The following is an 18,476-nucleotide window of genomic DNA, read 5'->3' as shown; positions in this document are numbered from 1 at the left end:
AGTCCTGACAGTATACAGAGAAAACAGAAGGAAATAGGGACTTTCTGTTGTCTACACAGAGCTAAGAGCAGATCCAGAGAAGAAGAATTATTGGCACTTCTATAGTGCTTTAACGTGCTTCACACACAGTGCCGTATTGGCGTGGGGAACTACTTTGCTCCTGGAGGCCAAATTGCCCCCAGGGAAACCCCCTGATGGCCGGATGCTGGCAGTGGTGGAGCCACTCCCATAGTAGGCGGGGTGACCCCAAAGTGGGTGTCAGCTTGGTGCCTGGGCCACCCTGTGCCTTCCTGGATCGGGGAGGGCGCAGGGCGGCAAAGCACTGAGTCGTGTGGCCCGGAGCAGCTGTCCTTGAGGCCTCATGGCTCCACTGGGAGCCCCTCTAGCTTTTAATCTCCCTCTCATGACCAAACCCAGGGGGAGATCAAAACTAAGGAGGCATGGGCTGCAGAAGGTGGAGTTCGTCACAGGTCGGGTTGGGGAATCATGCAGGCGGGAGGTTTCCCACCACTGGCATAACCCTCACAACAACCCAGTATGATAGGCTGGTATTCTTAGGCCCATGTTCCATATGGAAGACCTGAAGCTTGCCTGAAGTCCCCTAAGCAGCTCATGGGAATCAGAGGATTGATCTGAGCAGAGGGGAGGTTAAGTGAGCAGTAGACAAAGGCGACTTCAGGTTGCCTCTTCTCACCGGCTTTCCAGGTGACAGAAATCAAGCAGGTTGAATTCCCGGTTGTCTTCAGAATGATAAATCGTGTCGACGTCCTGGAGTGGGAGGGGGTAGATAGTGACAGGAATAAAATATTGATTGATTACATTTATCAATGTAATAAACTCCCCCTAAGAACGCAGGGTGGCCTATGTCGGTCTTCTCCCCCCGCCCATCAACTTTTTTCTCCTCACAACAACCCTGTGAAGTAGGTTGTACTGAGAGACAATGACTGGCCCAAGATCACTCAGTGAGTTTTGTAGCTCAGATGGGAGAGGACGGAAACTTTGGCCTTTTCACTACAAAATCAAGAGAAGATATTCATCTTCACACACATACAAACACGACAGACGAGACCCATCTACAACCAGATCCCCTGCCCACTGCTTCATTTCCAGACTGGAGTCAAATCCAGTCCCCAGCACACACACATTTCACTCCCATCGTCGGCTGTGGCCTGGATTTCCTTCTCACATTTGACCACCTCTCCCTTTGCTTCGTCTCAGAGTCGGATTTTTCACCAGAAAAACAGGGCATGACTTTTTCAAAACCAAATAAAATTTGCATAATCCTTTTGTGAGGTGGAAAAGCCACCACTTTGTGAGTTTCCCTCAACCCTTAAGAAGCTTAAGGGTTGTTTCTAAGAAGCTTGGAGACCATATGGTAGGCGAGGAGGTGACAAAAGCTTTCATGAGCATAACCACATCCTCAGCAATTGCTACTTTTTAGAGTGGTTTTTCAGGACGTGGTGACTCACCACCTTGCATGGGGCAGGTCTTTCCACAAGACCATTTTGGTCAAGTACAAACAGAGGAGAAAAGGTTGCTGCAAGGGTGACTTTTCCCACCTCAGAACTGTGTTGTGCCCGTCTCCCCACACTCTCCTCGTCCCCTCAACTTACCCACTGCACCTCCTCACGGCAAGAGTGCCCATTGTAGTCACAGAGGGCTGCGTACGTTTCAGAAAACCCTCCTGAGGAGAAGCAAACAGAGTGATCTTATCACTCAGCCGCCTTCATAGTAGGGAAACCTCTCTAGGGACCTCGTTCTCACAAACACAGGACCAGGTGCTGAACTTGGGTCTGGGCTGTACAAGTATCTACATGATTGTCTTCAGAGAAATGAATGCTTCTCTATAGAAATAAAAAAATACCTGCACCTGGAAATGTAGCATACTGGAGGGACGTTTAAGCTAGGTTGCTACTGTCAACTAGGGTGGCCACGTGTTCTCTTTTACAAAGGACTGTCCTCTATTTTGAAAGTGTCCTCTGTTTGAAGGGCTGTGCAGTCCAAGTCTGGTTTAAAGGTAAAGAACCATCAGAAGGAAGAGCTAAGGGGCCTTGTAGCACCTGGACAACAGACCCAGCAAGGTACACAGGCCACCTGGTCAGTCTTCCACACCATGGTGAGATGCACTGCATTTCTATTTAAATGAGAGCAATTATTTCTAGATTTGCTTCTATACCTGTACATTAGCATATGCAAACTCAATGCAAACAGGCTTTGTGGTGATTCAGAAGTGGCCACCATACTGTCAACATTGGGCCACCACCAAAGGAGTGTGCGTGCCTTGCCCAGGACAGAGATGTTTCTGAGTAAACAGCTGGATTTTATATTTTCAAAATGGGAGGATCAAAGTTATCTCTTCCTCCCGGCAGCTCCAAGGGCGGCTCCAGCATCACATCGCCTGCTTCACCTTCATGTGAATGTCTGCAGGCTTTTCCTCCCACAGACTGTGGTTATGCAGAGGCCACGACTTCAACCTCAAGCCAGGCTTTCTCTCCCTCCCCACAACCCTGCCAACCTGCTTTTTGTAACATCTCACCCGATGGAGAGAGATCAGGCAAGATGTTACAAAAGAGATCTCAAAAGCTTGCACATTTTTTGTGATCTTCCGGCTGGCCTAATCAAAGTATTGTACTAATATGGATTTTGGAATTTTGCTTATGGCCAAAAAGCAGAGACCATTGCTTGTACTGTCAACCAATGTCACTCCAAGCCAAACAGCATAAAATCTGGCAAAATGCCCTTTCTGAGCTGTCCCTTTTTGGTCACTCTTTTTTCCATCCTTGGCCAACCCAAGACACTTTGCCAATTGCTACAGGGGCCCTGTGGCAAGTCTAGTGCTGTCCTCGATCACACGGTATAAGCAGTGTTCTCCAACCCTCCAGATATGTTGGACGACAGCTATAATTATGGGAGTTGTAGTCCAACACATCTGGAAGGCACCTGGTTGGGGAAGGGTGTTGAACAGGAATGAAGGTAGACCAGTACTTTGGTACTTAGGTTTTATGTACGTACGTATGTATGTATTTATTTACAATATTTGTATACTGCTCCATATCTAAAACAGATTTCGGAGTGGTGAGCATAAAAGGTAAAATAGTATTAATAGTATTTACTATTAATTAAAGAGTAAAAGGATAAAAAGATTAAAACACCAAATCAAAATTATGCTTTTAAAAAACAGAATACCAATACAACCAAAAAGGGTTTGTTTTCACCTTTTTATTCTGCATACTCACTGCTTTCCTTCACTATCCTATTTTTTATCTTTAGTTTAACAAACTTTACCTGCTCCAGTTGGACTGCCTCCCCCCAGCAACAGGAGATGAGAGGCAAAGCAGGACCATTCCACCAGCCCTGCTGAAAATCTACGTAGAGAGCAATCCTATGGGGATCAATGGTCGCCTCCAATCCCAGGGGCGACTGCCTATCCACTGCAGGGTAGGAGGAGTGGTGAGGAGCGCATCTCCTCTGTGCTCCCGCCACCCTGCTTACGTGGCTAGACAGCTGATTTTGGCTGTCTAGCCACGGGACCTCAGAGCGCGGGGTGGGGAGGCCGGACGACAAATAGGAAGTGTCGTACTGGCACTTCCGACCTCCCCGCCTTGGCCCGCCCCCAGGAATGCCCTGTTTCCCCCGCTCCACACTGCTCTTCCGAGCATAGAGCGTGGGGCCAATCCATGGTGCCTACAAGTCATCACGGGAGGGGGTGCAGGTTGGTTCTTCGGGACTCGACCTTGGAATGTGGGCTCCGAGGTCGGTTCCCAGGAACTGACCAATCCTATGGCCAGCTAGCTGCTGCGGCCATAGGATTGCACCCTTAATTTTTTTCCTTTTCTTTCCCCATCGCCTTTTCCTTACATGTCGTGTTTTTTTAGATTGTAAACCTGCAGGCAGGAAGTCTCTCATTCAACTGATTGTAAGCTCGCTGTAAGCCCAGGAGCCTTTCTTTAACTGAGGAGCAGGATAAAAATACTTCAAATAAATAAATATTTATACCTTCAAGGGTCAGTTTGTCCCCTCCACACTGTCTAGACCATTTGGGTTATATTTTATTGGTTAATGAAAGGAGGGGATAGGGTGGCTGACCACCTCTGCTTTGTTTGTGAGACCACAGGCCAAACAGCTTGTTCAGATGATACACAGTAAAGATGGGGGTCAAAATGGGAAAAATATCTGGTGATGAGATACACAATCTCTCTATCCAGAGCCAATCCTTGGCTTTCTTAACAGAGGGGAGCAGATTAAAAGTCAAGGTCAACACAGCCTGTATTCCTGGAGCAAGACAGCAAATCAAGATGGTGACCTGACATTATTCATTCAAAGAGTAATTGCATAAATGTTTCTTTTTTTAAAGTAGATAGCAGCTGTTTGTATGTGTGGCAGTGCCCCAATTCAGATTGGAACCATGATGTGGGGGGAAGAGGGAGACCTTTGCCCTTGCTGCGGTCCCAACCCGCTTTAAAAAAACTCCCAATTTAAGCCCCCTTCTAAGATGTTGCTGACCAACTATGAGAAAATAATTTCAGCTTGAAGGTTTTGCAGTTCTGTACTGTGCCTCCTAACTGAACTGGGTCATGTTTGATTGTTTTCTTTAACTTTTTCAGGCTATGCTTAGCCCACGTTTGTGGGACTGGAAAAAAAATGATCTAAAAATAAAATTAAAAACCAATCCACCCCGCCCAAACTTTCACACAGTTACTGACTGCGCAAATAATATCGCCTGGAGTTTTGCCCTGAGTAACTAGAGCAGGCTGAGTCTGTTCAAAGACAGACTGCCGAGTCTGTTCAAAGACAGACTGCACTGAAACATTTGAATGTTGTGATGGGCAGGTGGTCCAGTGCTAGATGGGAAGCAATGGTTCCTCTCGCCAAACACAAGAACCGGAGAGCATCTAAAGCAGCTCTTTCCCAGGTTGGGAGGAAGCTGAACAAAAGCAAAATCTTGGTAGGAGGTTCAGGGGCCTTCTGACCCACCCAACTGAATGTAGTGCACCAGCCCAGCTACCAACTACTGGACAACCTCACCAGCAGGTAGCAATCTGCCCCCCACCAACACACACACACACACACACACACACACACACACAGAATTTCTCTAGCCCCAGTGGGCCACCATTACATGGCTGGTAGGCTGTATTCAGCTTGGTAGGTGAGGTACAGGCCTGCGCAGGAGAAAGAAGAAGCCCCTTCCCATGCAAGCAATAAGCACTTGTGTTAGTCTGTTGCCACAAAACGACAAAGAGTCTTGTAGCACCTGAAAGACTAACCAATTGATTGTGGCATAAGCTTTTGTGGGCCAGAGACCGCTTCATTAGATGCATGGAATGTCGACCTGAGTTGACAGATATATAAACACCTGAGTGTGGGGAGAAGAAAAGACCTGACTGGATTTCTTGCATGTTATTCCCCTCAGACCCCACTGCTAAAATATTTTTCTTCTCCTTTTTCATACAGCCAAGCATTTAGGTATCTGCTGACTTAGGATGACATTCTGTGCATCCGATGAAGTGGTCTGCGGCCTGCGAAAGCTTATGCCATAGTAAATTGGTTAGTATTTAACAGAGGTCCCCAACCTTTTTGGGGCGGTGATCACATCTGGAATTTTGGGGGGGGGTGTTGTGGGCACTCTCACAAAATGGCTGCCATGGTGGGGGCTTGCTCATTCTGAAAATGGCTATTACGGTGGACATGGCCGGTCACAAAACACTCATTTCCCGGAAGGCAAACTGGTGAGGCTAAAAGAAAAGCAACTTGCCCAAGAACCTAAGTAGAAGGCAGAGGTAGAATCTGAGCTCCAAAACACAAAAACACACTTTGGAACCCAAATAAAGAGGGCATTGGAGGGCTGCTCTTTGCTTTGCAGTATGCCAGCCTCCCAGCTAAAAAACATTCAGTTTAATTAAAACAAAATTGATTAAAAATAAAATTTAACGTATCGTAAGAAATCTCATTGCCATAAGATGCAGCAATTGACACTGGTTTGGACCACTTGAAGAAAAGGATTAGACCAATTGATGGAAGATAAGTCTCACAACTTCTATCTGCCATGGATAGTTAGGAAACGGAACCTCTGTACTTAAATAGTGCAAAATGGAGTTCCGTGTCTAGATGCTGAATACCTTTGATTACCCAGTGTTGGAGGCAAACAGCAGCAGGCAGAAATCGCTGCCAGACCTTATGTGTGAGCCTCCAAGGCCCATCTGGCTGCCCGTGCTGGAGACAGAACACTGGGGTAAGTGGGCCTTCAGTCTGATCCAGCAAGGCAATTTGTATGCTCTTATGAGAACCCTTCCGGGATTCAGGTCAGTGGGTTAAGTGGATAATGCAGCAGCTGTAATTGAAATTTCATATAATATCCTATGAATGAAGATCGTGCCGCTTGACTCTCTAGAACATGACCGACTAAACTGGAGGCCTCGACGAGTCTGGATCATTCCTCCCCACCACCACCCCACCCCACCCCGCCTCGCCTCGCCTCGCTCTGCCTTCCTTCAGCTGCCAATCTGGGCGCTCTCTCCCCCTTCTCACCGCAAATGCTGTGGGTGGTGGAGTTGGAGCTTTCAGAGTTGGGGGACATGTCCCGTGGCGTCTCTGGGGTCTCCACGTTCCCATGGCGAATGAGGCAGCTGTGGGGAAAGAAAAGCAGTTGACGTGAAGGGCTGGAGGGCCTGGGTTCTTATGCCAGAGGGAGACAATCTGGTGCCCTCTGGATGTTTTGAGCTATCATTCCCTTTATCCCTCACCATTGGCTCTGTTGACTAGGGCTTGTAGGCCAAAACATCTGGAGGGTCACACATTGGGCACCCCTGAGGCACAGAGACACATGGACCTCAGCTATAATTCTCTTTGGGTGCAGAGTGGTGTCATTCTAAACCAGAGGTGCAGAAAATCAGGCCCTGGGGACAAATTCAGCCCCCTGGGGTTCCCCAGATGGCCACATCCCCTTCCCCCCTATGCCAATCATTTGGTGCTTTTCCAACTTTAGTGCAGTTTTTCCCATATTCCAAAAGGTTGGGATGCCCCTCCTGAGGCCTAGTTACTGGCAGGAAGAACTTTAACCTAAAATATGGTGGTATGTTTGGTAGTTAGGCCCCACCCCTTTGCCTTTGGCCCCACCCCCTGTGCCTCAGCCCCACCCGCCACTGGATTGCAGCCCCCAAGAGCTTCTCTCAAATGGAATTTGGCCCTGGCGCTGAAAGAGGTTATGCACCCCTGCTCTATTATTAATTAATGAATTACATTTCTATATTGCCCAACAGCCGAAGCTCTCTGGGAGGTTCACAACAATTAGGCATCTGTATGGTACAAATGTGACGCATTGGTATATTTTTCTTTAAGAATTCTGAGTGGGAAGGTTCCTGCACATGCTCAGTAAAGGAGCAGGATAGAGAGTGGCCACTATTTTAGGCAGTTACCAAAATTCAGTGTAGAAGAAGTTTGCTTTCTCCTCCCTGTAAGACTCTGAACTCTTGAGACAGGTTAGTAGGGAGGGTTTCGTTTGAATTTTATGTTTAAAGAGTTAGGGGTTTTTTTTTTACAAACACTATGAGTTCCTTGTTGATTATGTTCTTTTATATTATACAAAGGGCTGTTCATCTAGTTGTTTCTGTGTTGCTGGGCCCTGGTCCATTTTGAGAAGATTGCTGCGGAGCTGGAGGGAACCGAGTAGGGACTGTTTTCTTTCTTCAGCCAGCAGAAAAATCCAGCTTCAGAGAGAAGTTTCATTTATACTTTTGTTGTGGACTCAAGCTGAAAGACAACTTTGGGAGGGCTGTGCTCTGTTTTATTGTGTTTTTGATAAGTGAATTGTTACGCAGGTAAAATTATTACATGTGCATTATTATTGCTTTTAATTAAAATGAGGTATGTTAATTGTCCCAGCACAAGGCCTTTGCTGTGAGTCCCTTTAGAGACCCTGAAGAAAAAATGTTACACAAACCCTACATATTTTGCATTGGAACTGAAAAAACGTTCAGTTTTAAACCAGAAGTACAGGGAAGGACTGTGGCAGTGTGTCATTCCAGTCTTTTTATATCTCTACAATGGTTAAATCCTTGAGAACACCAGTCTGCACCCTTCATAAGCCAGCTGCCCAGTTCCACTTCTCACACTTCGCTGGGGCCCATTTTCTGCTGTCATCTAAGGTTGCCAGCTGACCAGACAACAAACAGTTCAGCTTGCTCTTCCACCTTTAAGAACAGAGCAATGTGCAGAAATCAGCTGGAGCTTTCCAGGGCATGGAAATCAACACATTCCTTTGCTAATGTGTCTGCACAGCAAGGAGCTGTTAAAGGCACAGCCACAGTGAATGCCTGAAAGTTAGCACCCGCATTGCCCATGGTGCTACCAGCTACTCACACAGAGGCCGGGCTTGGGAAGATTTTGGCTAAGGCGGTGTTGACATGTGTCGTGACCTGGTCGGCACTTTCCGAGGTGGGGAATTTAAAGTTGTAGCTTGCTTTCTCTGTCTCCACCAAGATCTGAATGTGGGAAGGAGAGCGATGTTATGAATGCCCATCCAGAAATCCACAGGATATTGTCCCTTTGTGGAAAACGTGCCCCCTTACCTGGTTGTGATTCAAGGCGTTTAATGCTCGGATCTCTAGGACATTGAAAGAACACTCAAGCTGGGTAGTGATGGGGTGAGAAGAGAAGAGACAGATCAGAATACTTGGTCAGTGTTGCAGGAGATGGAATAGCAACAGAACCCTCCCCCCCCACACACACACACACACTCTCTTTCCTCTATCCACTCACCTTGGCTGGCACCTTAAGCGCAAAGAGATAGATACGCCAGGTGGTAAGAACCTACCAGAAAGAGAGAAAAACACAGAGGAATGAATGATGCACAAACCTTTGTGTTTCACTGTAAGAGATGGACACAATCATAGAGTGGGTGTGGGAGTGTTGGTTTATACCTCGGGGCAAGCAACCTGGGGCCTTCCAGATGTTTTGGATTACAACTCCCAGAAGCACCAGCCAGCATGGCCAATGGTCAGGGATTCTGGGAACTGTAGTCCAAAACCATTTGGAGGGCACCAGGTTGCTTACCCCTCATTTACACAATCTGGGGCTGTAAACCAGGGGTAAATAAATATAAATAAATATAAATAAATAAAGAAACTGTTTTGACTTGGCATCCTGTCTTTTGCTATCACGGTGCCTCCCCTGGATGAAGCGGTCTCACCATACTCTGAATTGATGCTACACGTGTTCAGATATGCCTTCTTAATCTGGATTTTACAGAATGCTGATGGGGATTGAATTTCTTTATTTCTGAAGCTATTTTGCTTCTGTTGTATTATGGCAGTGTGGAAATAACCTATGATCCCAACTTTGAAGAAAATGGAAATGTTAAAGATGGGCTTGCTTTCTTACCCTGGGTGGTGGCTCCTATGGATTAAAGAGAACCTGGTCTCATACCAGCCATGCAAGTGAGTTGCTGTATGAAAGCTGCTAGCCCGCAAAAGTTTGTTTATTTATTTATTACATTTATATCCTGCCTTTTTTCCTCCTTAAAGAACCCAAGGTGGCGTACATTAACCTTCTCTCCATTTTATCCTCACAACAACAACCCTGTGAGGTAGGTTGGGCTGAGAGTCTCTGACTGGCCCAAAGTCACCCAATGAGCTTCCAGGGCCAAGTGGGGACTAGAACCCAGATCTCCCAAATCCCACTCTAGCACTCTAGCCACTACACCACACTGGCTCTCAATGTCTAGCTGGCCCATCAGCCCAGTCACTTATGGCCTAAAAGAGAAGAACCAACTTTTGGAAAGCTTTGTCTGAGATTCTTCCTTGCCACAGGTGACCAAAGAAGAGGTGACCTACAGAGACAGTATGGTGTAGCGGTTAGAGTGCTGGACTAGAACTTGGGAGACCCAGGTTCAAATCCCCACTCTGCTATGAAGCTTATTGGGTGACCTTGGGCCAGGCACTACCTCTCAGCCTACCCTACCCTACAAGGTTGGTGTGAGGATGAAAGGGGCAGGACAGAATTTTAAGCTTTTTTAGCCACTCTAAGAGCTTTTGGGCTGAAGGGTGGGATAAAAATTGCTTAATTTAAAAAAGCAACACCTGCACAATTTTTTTTGTTTCAAATGGACAACTCTTATTTGCAATTATTAGATTTGCACTTGCAATGACCTTGTGAAGGTAAGCCTCTCATCTGTGTTTTACAGACAGGAAACTAAGGCAGAGAAAAATAGCACTTAGCCTATGTGTGTCATATGGGTTGAAAAGACAGGAATTTTGGAGAGAAAGGAACATTCAGAGAATGGTTCCTTTTTCTATGACCCCACAAATTCCTAATTACCTGCCCCCAACCAGGTCATGGGGGTTAAAAAATGGGGAGGGAAACTTTCTTGGAAACTTTGTCTGGAAACATTTGTCCCCCCCAATCCCCACCTCTTGGACATTCCCATCTGAGGTCTAGGGAGTAAGGCCGAGTTCAAGACGTGGTCAGGTCCGAGCGTGAAATGGTTTAATGAAGGGTTCTGGCAACCCTTGGGGATGGAGTAGGGTAGAAGGTAGATGTGCAGAAAAGTCGTTGTGAGTTTGAAGTTGAGAAGAGGAGAGAGAAATAGAGCAACGGACTGGTTTATACTGGTGGACTGGGGCTGTGTGGATAGAGCCATAAGAAGATCTTCGGAAGGAGAGGGGGAGGAAGTGATCCAATGGGAGGGGCTACCCGCTTGCAATGAAGAGAGGCTGGATCGATTTTTATTGATTTTTAGACCCACTGACCCCTTTCTCTCCTGCTTCCTCTCTAACCCATCATGCTAAGATCATCCCCAGAACTGCAGAGATGGAGAAAAGTGAAGCAGCCTTGCCCGACCTGGTGCCCCCCAGAGGCCTGGGACTACATCCACATCACCCCCAGCCTGTCTGGCTGGGGATGATGGGGGCTGTAGTCCAACACCTCTGGAGGGTGCCCAGTCAGGTGTGGCTGTGATGGGAAAACAATGTGCATGCAGTGTGGGGGTCTGGGAGAGCCTTGCTAGAGTCGCTGCCCAGAGACCCATAATTAGGGTTGCCATGCCTTGCTTCCATGCCTTTGATAGCGGCAGCCCCCCAAAGGAGCCATTCCACAGGTGCTGCTTTCCCCCTGCCTCCTGGTGGAAGCTGTACCTGTTGACACAGCGGTCTGAACACCTGGTTGCCTAATGCCACAAGCCTGGCATTAGGGAATGAGGGAAGGCCTCCGCTCAAGCTAGAACCTAGGCACCCATTTTTATATTGAGAACATAAGAAGAGCCCTAAAGGCGGATCAGACCCAGGGTCCGTCTAGTCCAGCATTCTGTTCACGCAACGGCCAACCAGCTGCCCACGGGCAACCCATAAGCAGGACATGAGTGCAACAGTGCCCTCCCACCCATGTTCCCCAGCAACTGCTGTACATAGGCAGACTGCCTCTGACACTGGAGGTAGCATATAGCCATCAGCACTAGTAGCCACGGATAGCCTTCTCATCCAGGAATTTGTCCAATTCCCTTTTAAAGCCATCCAAAGTGGTGGCCATCACTACGTCTTGTGGTAGCGAATTCCTTAATTTTACTATGTGCTGTGTGAAGAAGCCCTTCCTTTGATCTGTCTGGAATCTCCCACCCATCAGCTTCATGGGATGACCCTGTTGGGTTCTAGTATTATGAGAGAGGGAGAAAAATGTCCCCTTATCCACTTTCTCCACACCATGCATAATTTTGAACCGCTCTATCATGTCTCCCCTTATCCTCTGTTTTTCCAACCTAAACAGACCTAGATGTTGTAACCTTTCCCTGGAGGAGAGTTGTTCCAGCCCCTTGATCATTTTAGTTGCCCTTTTCTACACTTTTCCAACTCTACAATATCCTTTTTAGCTGCAAGGACCAGAACTCTACACAGCATTCCAAGTGTGGTCACACCATAGATTTGTATAGGGCAGTATGATATTGGCAGGGTTTTTTTTCCAATTCCTTCCTAATTATACCAAAAGATCATGTGCTGATTATGCTTCCCCTCCTAATTTCAGCCCATGGCCCTCCCCACAAATAGCTTGAACCTGCCCATGGCTTTAAAAAAATGCTTCTTCCAACCTAGATCCCTCAATTTGTCCCTCCTGTGTAAATGTGACCTCCATCCAGCATGCCCCAAGATACCACTTCCTTATCATCCACTCACATATTGGGTCGCACCCCTCCCAATTTTTTTTTCTGTGGCCCCTCCTAATGTGATCGATTCCCAGCACTCCTGCTATCAGATCCCTGGAATGGATCAATCCAGCTCAATTATTTTAGCCCACCCTCTCCCCAAATTGGCCCAGCCTGGCTCCCAGACCCCTACTGCTCTTCCAGCCCTGCTCCTCAAATAACTCCTTCCCTCCCGCAGCTCAGCTGATGCCTTCCAAACCTCCCCCCACCCCACCTCCATCACAAGTTCTGCTCTGGTCCAGTTCCTATATCCCTCAGGACCTACCCTCTTCCAAATCCTGGGCAAACACAGGGCCCTATTGTTTTGACTGGCATGACTCCCCCCCCACCTCCCCAGGCCAGGCCAGACCACCACCCCCTTGCCTGCTCCTGTCTCTGACTTTCGATTTTGCTGCCTGTAGCAAATTTGCAAACTCTGACCTAATTTGAGAGAATAGGATCCGAGAGCTGGAGACAGGGAAAGGGGGGGGAGGGGGAGGTCCATCTCTGGCAGGTGTATAATTATGAGGAGGGGGCAGATGTGTCCCCAATTCAGAAATTCCCCACCCTGCTTGGGATCTGACAATCACAGGTTTTACCCCTTCTATCTGCACAACAAACCTATAAGGTAGACTAGGCTTAAAGACAGTGACTGGCCCAAGGATTGGAATCCAGATCTCCGCAGTCATAGTCTGATTACACCATACTGGCTGATAATTGATTTTGCTGCTGTGATTGTCAGATCCCAAGCCCTGCAAAGTAGGACATTGCAATTATCCTTACAAGCCAGGGAACCAAAGCTGACTCCCCAGAGGTTGGTTTCATGGTACCAAATGGAATGTCAAGAGGTAAGCTTTACCAGCTGCCTATCAAGCACAAATCCAACAGGTAAAGCTCTTCCTGCCATGGAGTGATAGGAAGAGATATACCTACTGGATTTCTGCCTGCCACATAGGTGTTCCGGAGACTGGGGGTTTTCCTGGCAGTGTGGAATGGCTGGCTAGATCCCCCCAAAGGATTCTGGGACGATCAATCGGAGAGACAAATGATACTGTTGGACTGTGTCTGTGAGTGTATGGTCTGTAAACCAGTGGAGAGGTGGGGACCCTCTTTCAGCCCTTTTTCAATCTGGGGGAGCTCTCAGGAGCCACATTCCAGTAGTAGGTGGGGCTGCAGGCAAAGGGGGCAGGGCCAAAGAAAGGGGGTGGAGCCAGAGAAAGGGTGGGGTCAAAATAAAAAAATACCAGCGTATTGTATCTTAAGAGTGCAATCCTATGCAAGTTTAGGTAGGAAAAAGGCCTACAGCCCCAAGCATAGCTGGCTGGGGCATGCTGGGAGCTGTGGGTGTTTTTCCTGTCTAACCTTACATAGGATTGCACCCTAAAGCTCTTACTGCCGGTAACTAGGAGCCTCAGGAGAGGCAGTTCAACCTTCTAGAAAAATGCAGAAGACCTGGGCAACCCCCAAATGACCGGGGGCTGGGGCCAGGGGAAGAGGAAGGGGTGTTGTCATCTGGGGAAATCCCACAGGGCTGGATTAGGTCCCCAGGAGCCATGATTTGGCTCATGGGCCAGAGTTCCCCGCCTTTGAACTAATAACGGGTTGTAGGGCAGCCCAACCACCACCACCATCGTCACCAGAATGACGGTCCCGCCTGCTCCCAAATCCCAAGATGGTTCTCACCAGCACCCTTTCTTCATTTTTCTTGGGTTTGGTTTCTAGCTTCACCCGCACCAGGAGGTGGATGGGAGGCCGGTTCAGAAACTTCCGGATGCTGTCTGTGAAGGAGGGTTGCAAGGTTAGAATAGGAAGGAAGGGCTTCCACTCAGCTGCCGCGTCCTCCCCACCCACCCACCCTAAGCTTTGGATCTGCTTCCAAGCAAAAGCAGGGCTTAGAATGCAGTCTCATCCCTGGAATCTGCAAAATCGATAAATCAGATTGAGGTAGAAGAAGGTACCGCTGGGCATGTGCGGAGTGTCTCTCCCTCACCACCAAGATTAATCGCAGTAGAACTGAAATGAAAAAGTCACAAGCCAATTTTCTTACCTTGAACTGACTTGCAAACAGAAAAGGAAAGGGATTTATATTTTCCTAACTGAGAATTGTTGGAGTTCTGCATTGAGGATTCTATTTAGATTTCAAGAAACCATTTAAACTGGTCTTCCCCACCTTGGTGCCCTCCAGATGTGTTGGACTACAACTCCCAGCATCCCCCAGCCACATCTGGAGGGCACCAGGTTGGGGAAGGCTGGTTTAAACTATTGTTTAAGGTTATTGCTGAAAAACTACATGAAAGGGCTTACTATTTAAGCTTTTCAAAGGTGTCCCTGAAAAAGAAGTTCCTAAAGCAAAATGGGAAAAGCATTCAAAAAGTCAAATTCCAAAGATTTGGCCAGATAATGCAACAACAACAAGTTTCATTTCAGCCTCTGCATATTCAAGACAAACGAGACAAGTTGACAGAGATCTGGAGAAATTCAGCACAGTCCAGACGTTCTGCCCTGTGGATTAAACCTCACAGACTGCTAATCTCAGGTTCAGATTCCCACTCCAGCCATGAAGGTCACTGGCTGACCTCAGTCCAGTCTTTCTTATAGCCTAACCTACTTCATAGGGTTGTTGTGAGGATAACATGGGGTGGGGGGTAGATGGAACCATGCCTAAGACCTTGAGCTTCTCGAAGGAAAGGTGGGATATAAAGGTACCAAAATAAAAGGGAATTGAAAATAATGAACTTTTGCTTATGGAATCATAGAAACATGAAGGCCGCCCAAAGTTCATCCAGTCCAACCCACTGCTGATGCTGGAAATTTACTGCCACAGCACCCCTGCTAGGTGGCCACTCACCCTCTGCTTAGAAACCTCTCATGAAGGAGAGTCCATCACTTTCCGAGGCCGTCTGTTCTCCTCTCAGACAGCTCATACAGTCAGCAGTGGAGGCTGGTGGCTCTGATGTCAGTGGGGCAGTGAATCAGAACCAGTCAGAACTCTAAAGGAGCTTCACACCTTGGAGAGCTCCTTTAGAGTTCTGACTGGTTCAGACTGAAACCTGGAACAGATTCACCCCACTGACATCGGAGCCCCCAGCATGCACTGAAAGTCAGGACATTCTTTCTAATGTTTAGGCAAACTCCCCTTTCTTGCAAATTGAACCCGTTCACTCGGGTCCTATCCCCTGGAGCGATGGAGGACAAATTTGCTCCATCATCTGTGTAAGAGTCCTTCAGATGTTTGAAGAAATTGTCTTTTAATCGTCTCTTCTCCAGGCTAAACTTACCAGCGTCTTCAAGCTTTCCTCATAGGATTTGGTATTTTAGGCCCGTGACCTCCCTCTCACCCTACTCTGGACATATTCCAGTGTACCGATATACTGCCTATACTACAGTTCCCAGAACTGGGCACTGTACTCCAGGTGAGGTTTGTTATTAGGGAAGGGGTGGGCAACTTCAGAGGGCTGCTTTGGCCCCCTGGAGCCCTCCAGGGGCCGCCACCCTTCCGCCGCCACCGGAAGCTGTTTGGCAGGCTGCGATGAGCCGATTTTCGTAGGAAACAAGGTGCATCTTCCCCGCGTGGCTTGTTTCCCAGCAGAATCACTGCGGCATGCTGGTGGTGACTGGGGGCAGGGTGCTGCTGCTGCAAAAATGGCCTTGTTTCCGAGCAGAATCGAGCTCCCCATAGTCTGCCATGTCACCTACCCCTGTATTTGGGTTTCATGCCTTTGGGGCCTCTGTCATTATAATGAAAAAAGATTCTGGAGTTCAACCCTTGATCAAATTAAACTCTACATCCAATCGACGCAGATTGTTCTACTCCTAAAAGGCTTCACAAATGTTCGATTCTCTGTTCTCGTATCTCAAGTGTGAAAGGGGCCAAATGGAGAAGGAAGGCACTCTGCACATGCACTCTGCGCATGTTTTCTTCATCGTCTTCCTTCATTAAACCTGGGGAGCTGCACCTTGAACCCGAATTAGGTCACACACATGCACACAGATGTAAAACAATCCATTTTTCTTGCTCTGGGTAATTTCTCAGCTTCAGCTGAGCAAAAGTGTATGGATGAACAGTCCCCAGTAGGTTTGGTCTCAACTCACAACACCTCAGGGTAAACTGAGGCCACTGGCCTCCTCTGCCTGCTGTGAGCCAAAAGTGAGGGAGCGATGTCTCCAGCTGGGTACGCAAGTAACTGGGGCGAAGTATTGGAGGCGACAGGCTCAGCAGAAGAGATGGATTGGTCCTGACAGCTGAGGAAGGGTGAACTCGTTTCCACAGGAGAAGGGAAAGCTGCTTCAAACACTCCCTGAGGTCCTTCCCCTCACCCTCCTGCCACCGCATTGTCCTCAAAATGGCTGTCCTAGGAGGATTCACTGTCCACAAAGATCCGAGCCCTGACATGTCCCAAGACAATCAGGACCGCTAAAGCATCCACATCGCTGAAAGCCAGTGTGGTGCAGTGGTGAACATAAGAAGAGCCCTGCTGGATCAGACCGAGGGTCCATCTAGTCCAGCATTCTGTTCACACAGTGGCCAACCAGATGCCTGTGGGAAACCCACAAGCAGGACATGAGTGCAACAGCACCCTCCCACCCATGTTCCCCAACAACTGGTGTACACAGGCTCACTGCCTCTGGTACTGGAGGTAGCACATAGCCATCAGAACTAGTAGCCATTGATAGCCTTTTCCTCCAGGAATTTGTCCAACCCTCTTTTAAAGCCATCCGAATTGGTGGCCATCACTACATCCTGTGGTGACGAATTCCACAGTTTAACTATGCGCTGTGTGAAGAAGCCCTTCCTTTTATCTGTCCTGAATCTCCCACTAATCAGCTTCATGGGATGACACCCTTGGGTTCTAGTATTATGACAGAGGGAGAAAAATGTCTCCCTATCCACATTCTCCACACCATGCATAATTCTGTAGATCTCTATCATGTTGCCCCTTACTCCCCTTTTTTCCAAGCTAAGTGTTGAGTGTTGGACTTGGTCTCGAGAGATCCAGGTTCTAGTCCCCACTCGGCCATGAAGCACTGGGTGATCTGGGGCCAGTCACTGGCTCTCAGCCTAATCTACCTCACAGGGTTCTTGTGAGGATAACATGGAGAGGAGGAGGATCATGTAAGCCACCTTGGGTTCCTTGCAGGAGGAAAAAAGGCAGGATATAAATGTAATAATGAATAAGATAAAATAAACTGTCCAAATGCAGGATAGCAAAACACAGTACCCCTCCTGCAGCCTAATCAACAGCAGACAATCCAGGCCATGACATGCCCCAAACCAAGAGAACATGACAGATTGGAGTAAATCACCAAAAGTGGCTCATGCAAGTGAGCCAAGCTATATGCTGTGGAGGCATACGAAAACCCCGCCTCCTCCTTGTCTGGGTCACGAGTCACTCTGAGTTGTGTGTGCGGAGGAATTCCTTCCTGACCCCAAGTCCGATTCAAAACCTTAATTTTTAATTTGATTTTGCCTTATCAGGGCTTCTCCGCCTTTTAACCAGAGGTGACTCAACACATTTTGGTGTCTAGAGCTGAAAAATCCGAACGGAGCCCTCATGGCTCTTCTGGAGTAATACGGGTCACAGTCCATCAAAAAATTATTACTTTTGAGTAGACATGGCTAGGGTTGCACTGTGACCCTGGAACAGGGGTGGGGAACCTGTAGCTCTGCAGATGTTGTTGGAGTCCAACTCCCATAACCCGCAGCAGCAGTTCCAATAGTCAGGGATGATGGATCCAACCAGTGAAACTTCCCTGCTCTTATCATTTCCACATTGGGGAAAGCAGGGCCAAGTTTATGCGCTCAGTCTTTAAAACTACGATGCTTAGCCTTGGAAAAGGTGAATAAAATAACAGCCAAATGAATCCGGTCGATTGACTGATTAATTAGTAACAAGGCCTCAACCCACTTAAAGAAATTGTTAGTCGATTAATTGCAGGAAGTTAGTCGATCCATGAGTTCACCAAACAAGACAGGAATCCCATGCATGCTTACTTCAGAAAAAAGCCCAATTGAGCACGGCCATGGGGATGATAGGAGTTATAGTCCAACACATCTGGAGGGCACCAGGAAGTCAATATTTTCCATCATCAACCCCGCCAGATCCTTCATCTTGTGTGTCACCCCCAGGAAGACCCAGGAGCTGCAGAGGGCCTAACTGCCCATGTGAGAAGATGCCCCATCCTCAGAAAACCTTCTCGTGCTACCTGCCCCTGGTTGCTAGCTAGGTAGCACACATCAGGGGCGGGGCTACTTTCATCTGTGGTCTGTATGGCAGGGGTGGGAAGAGAGTAGATCCCCAGATGTTCTGGA

The 18,476-nt window shown here is 47.9% G+C and overlaps 1 protein-coding gene across 2 annotated transcripts in view; it reads right to left on the bottom strand.

Moving 5' to 3' along the window:
- CARMIL3 (capping protein regulator and myosin 1 linker 3) overlaps window positions 1-18,476 on the bottom strand; it is a 72,912-nt gene that overhangs the window by 36,433 nt on the left and 18,003 nt on the right. For both annotated transcript variants that reach the window (XM_084806515.1, XM_084806516.1), the window contains exons 2-8: window positions 13,850-13,944; window positions 8,758-8,808; window positions 8,568-8,627; window positions 8,359-8,480; window positions 6,529-6,626; window positions 1,614-1,684; window positions 695-768 (exon numbers count right to left, since the gene is read on the bottom strand). In XM_084806515.1, coding sequence (XP_084662641.1) covers window positions 695-768; window positions 1,614-1,684; window positions 6,529-6,626; window positions 8,359-8,480; window positions 8,568-8,627; window positions 8,758-8,808; window positions 13,850-13,944 — 571 coding nt within the window. The remainder of the gene's footprint in view (window positions 1-694; window positions 769-1,613; window positions 1,685-6,528; window positions 6,627-8,358; window positions 8,481-8,567; window positions 8,628-8,757; window positions 8,809-13,849; window positions 13,945-18,476) is intronic.

Source organism: Heloderma suspectum, chromosome 6, assembly GCF_057233095.1.
Source record: "Heloderma suspectum isolate Gila_16-S chromosome 6, 16-S_ref, whole genome shotgun sequence".
NCBI lineage: Eukaryota > Metazoa > Chordata > Lepidosauria > Squamata > Helodermatidae > Heloderma > Heloderma suspectum.
The sequence above is the reverse complement of the archived record's forward strand: the minus strand, read 5'-3'. Positions and strand labels throughout refer to the sequence as shown.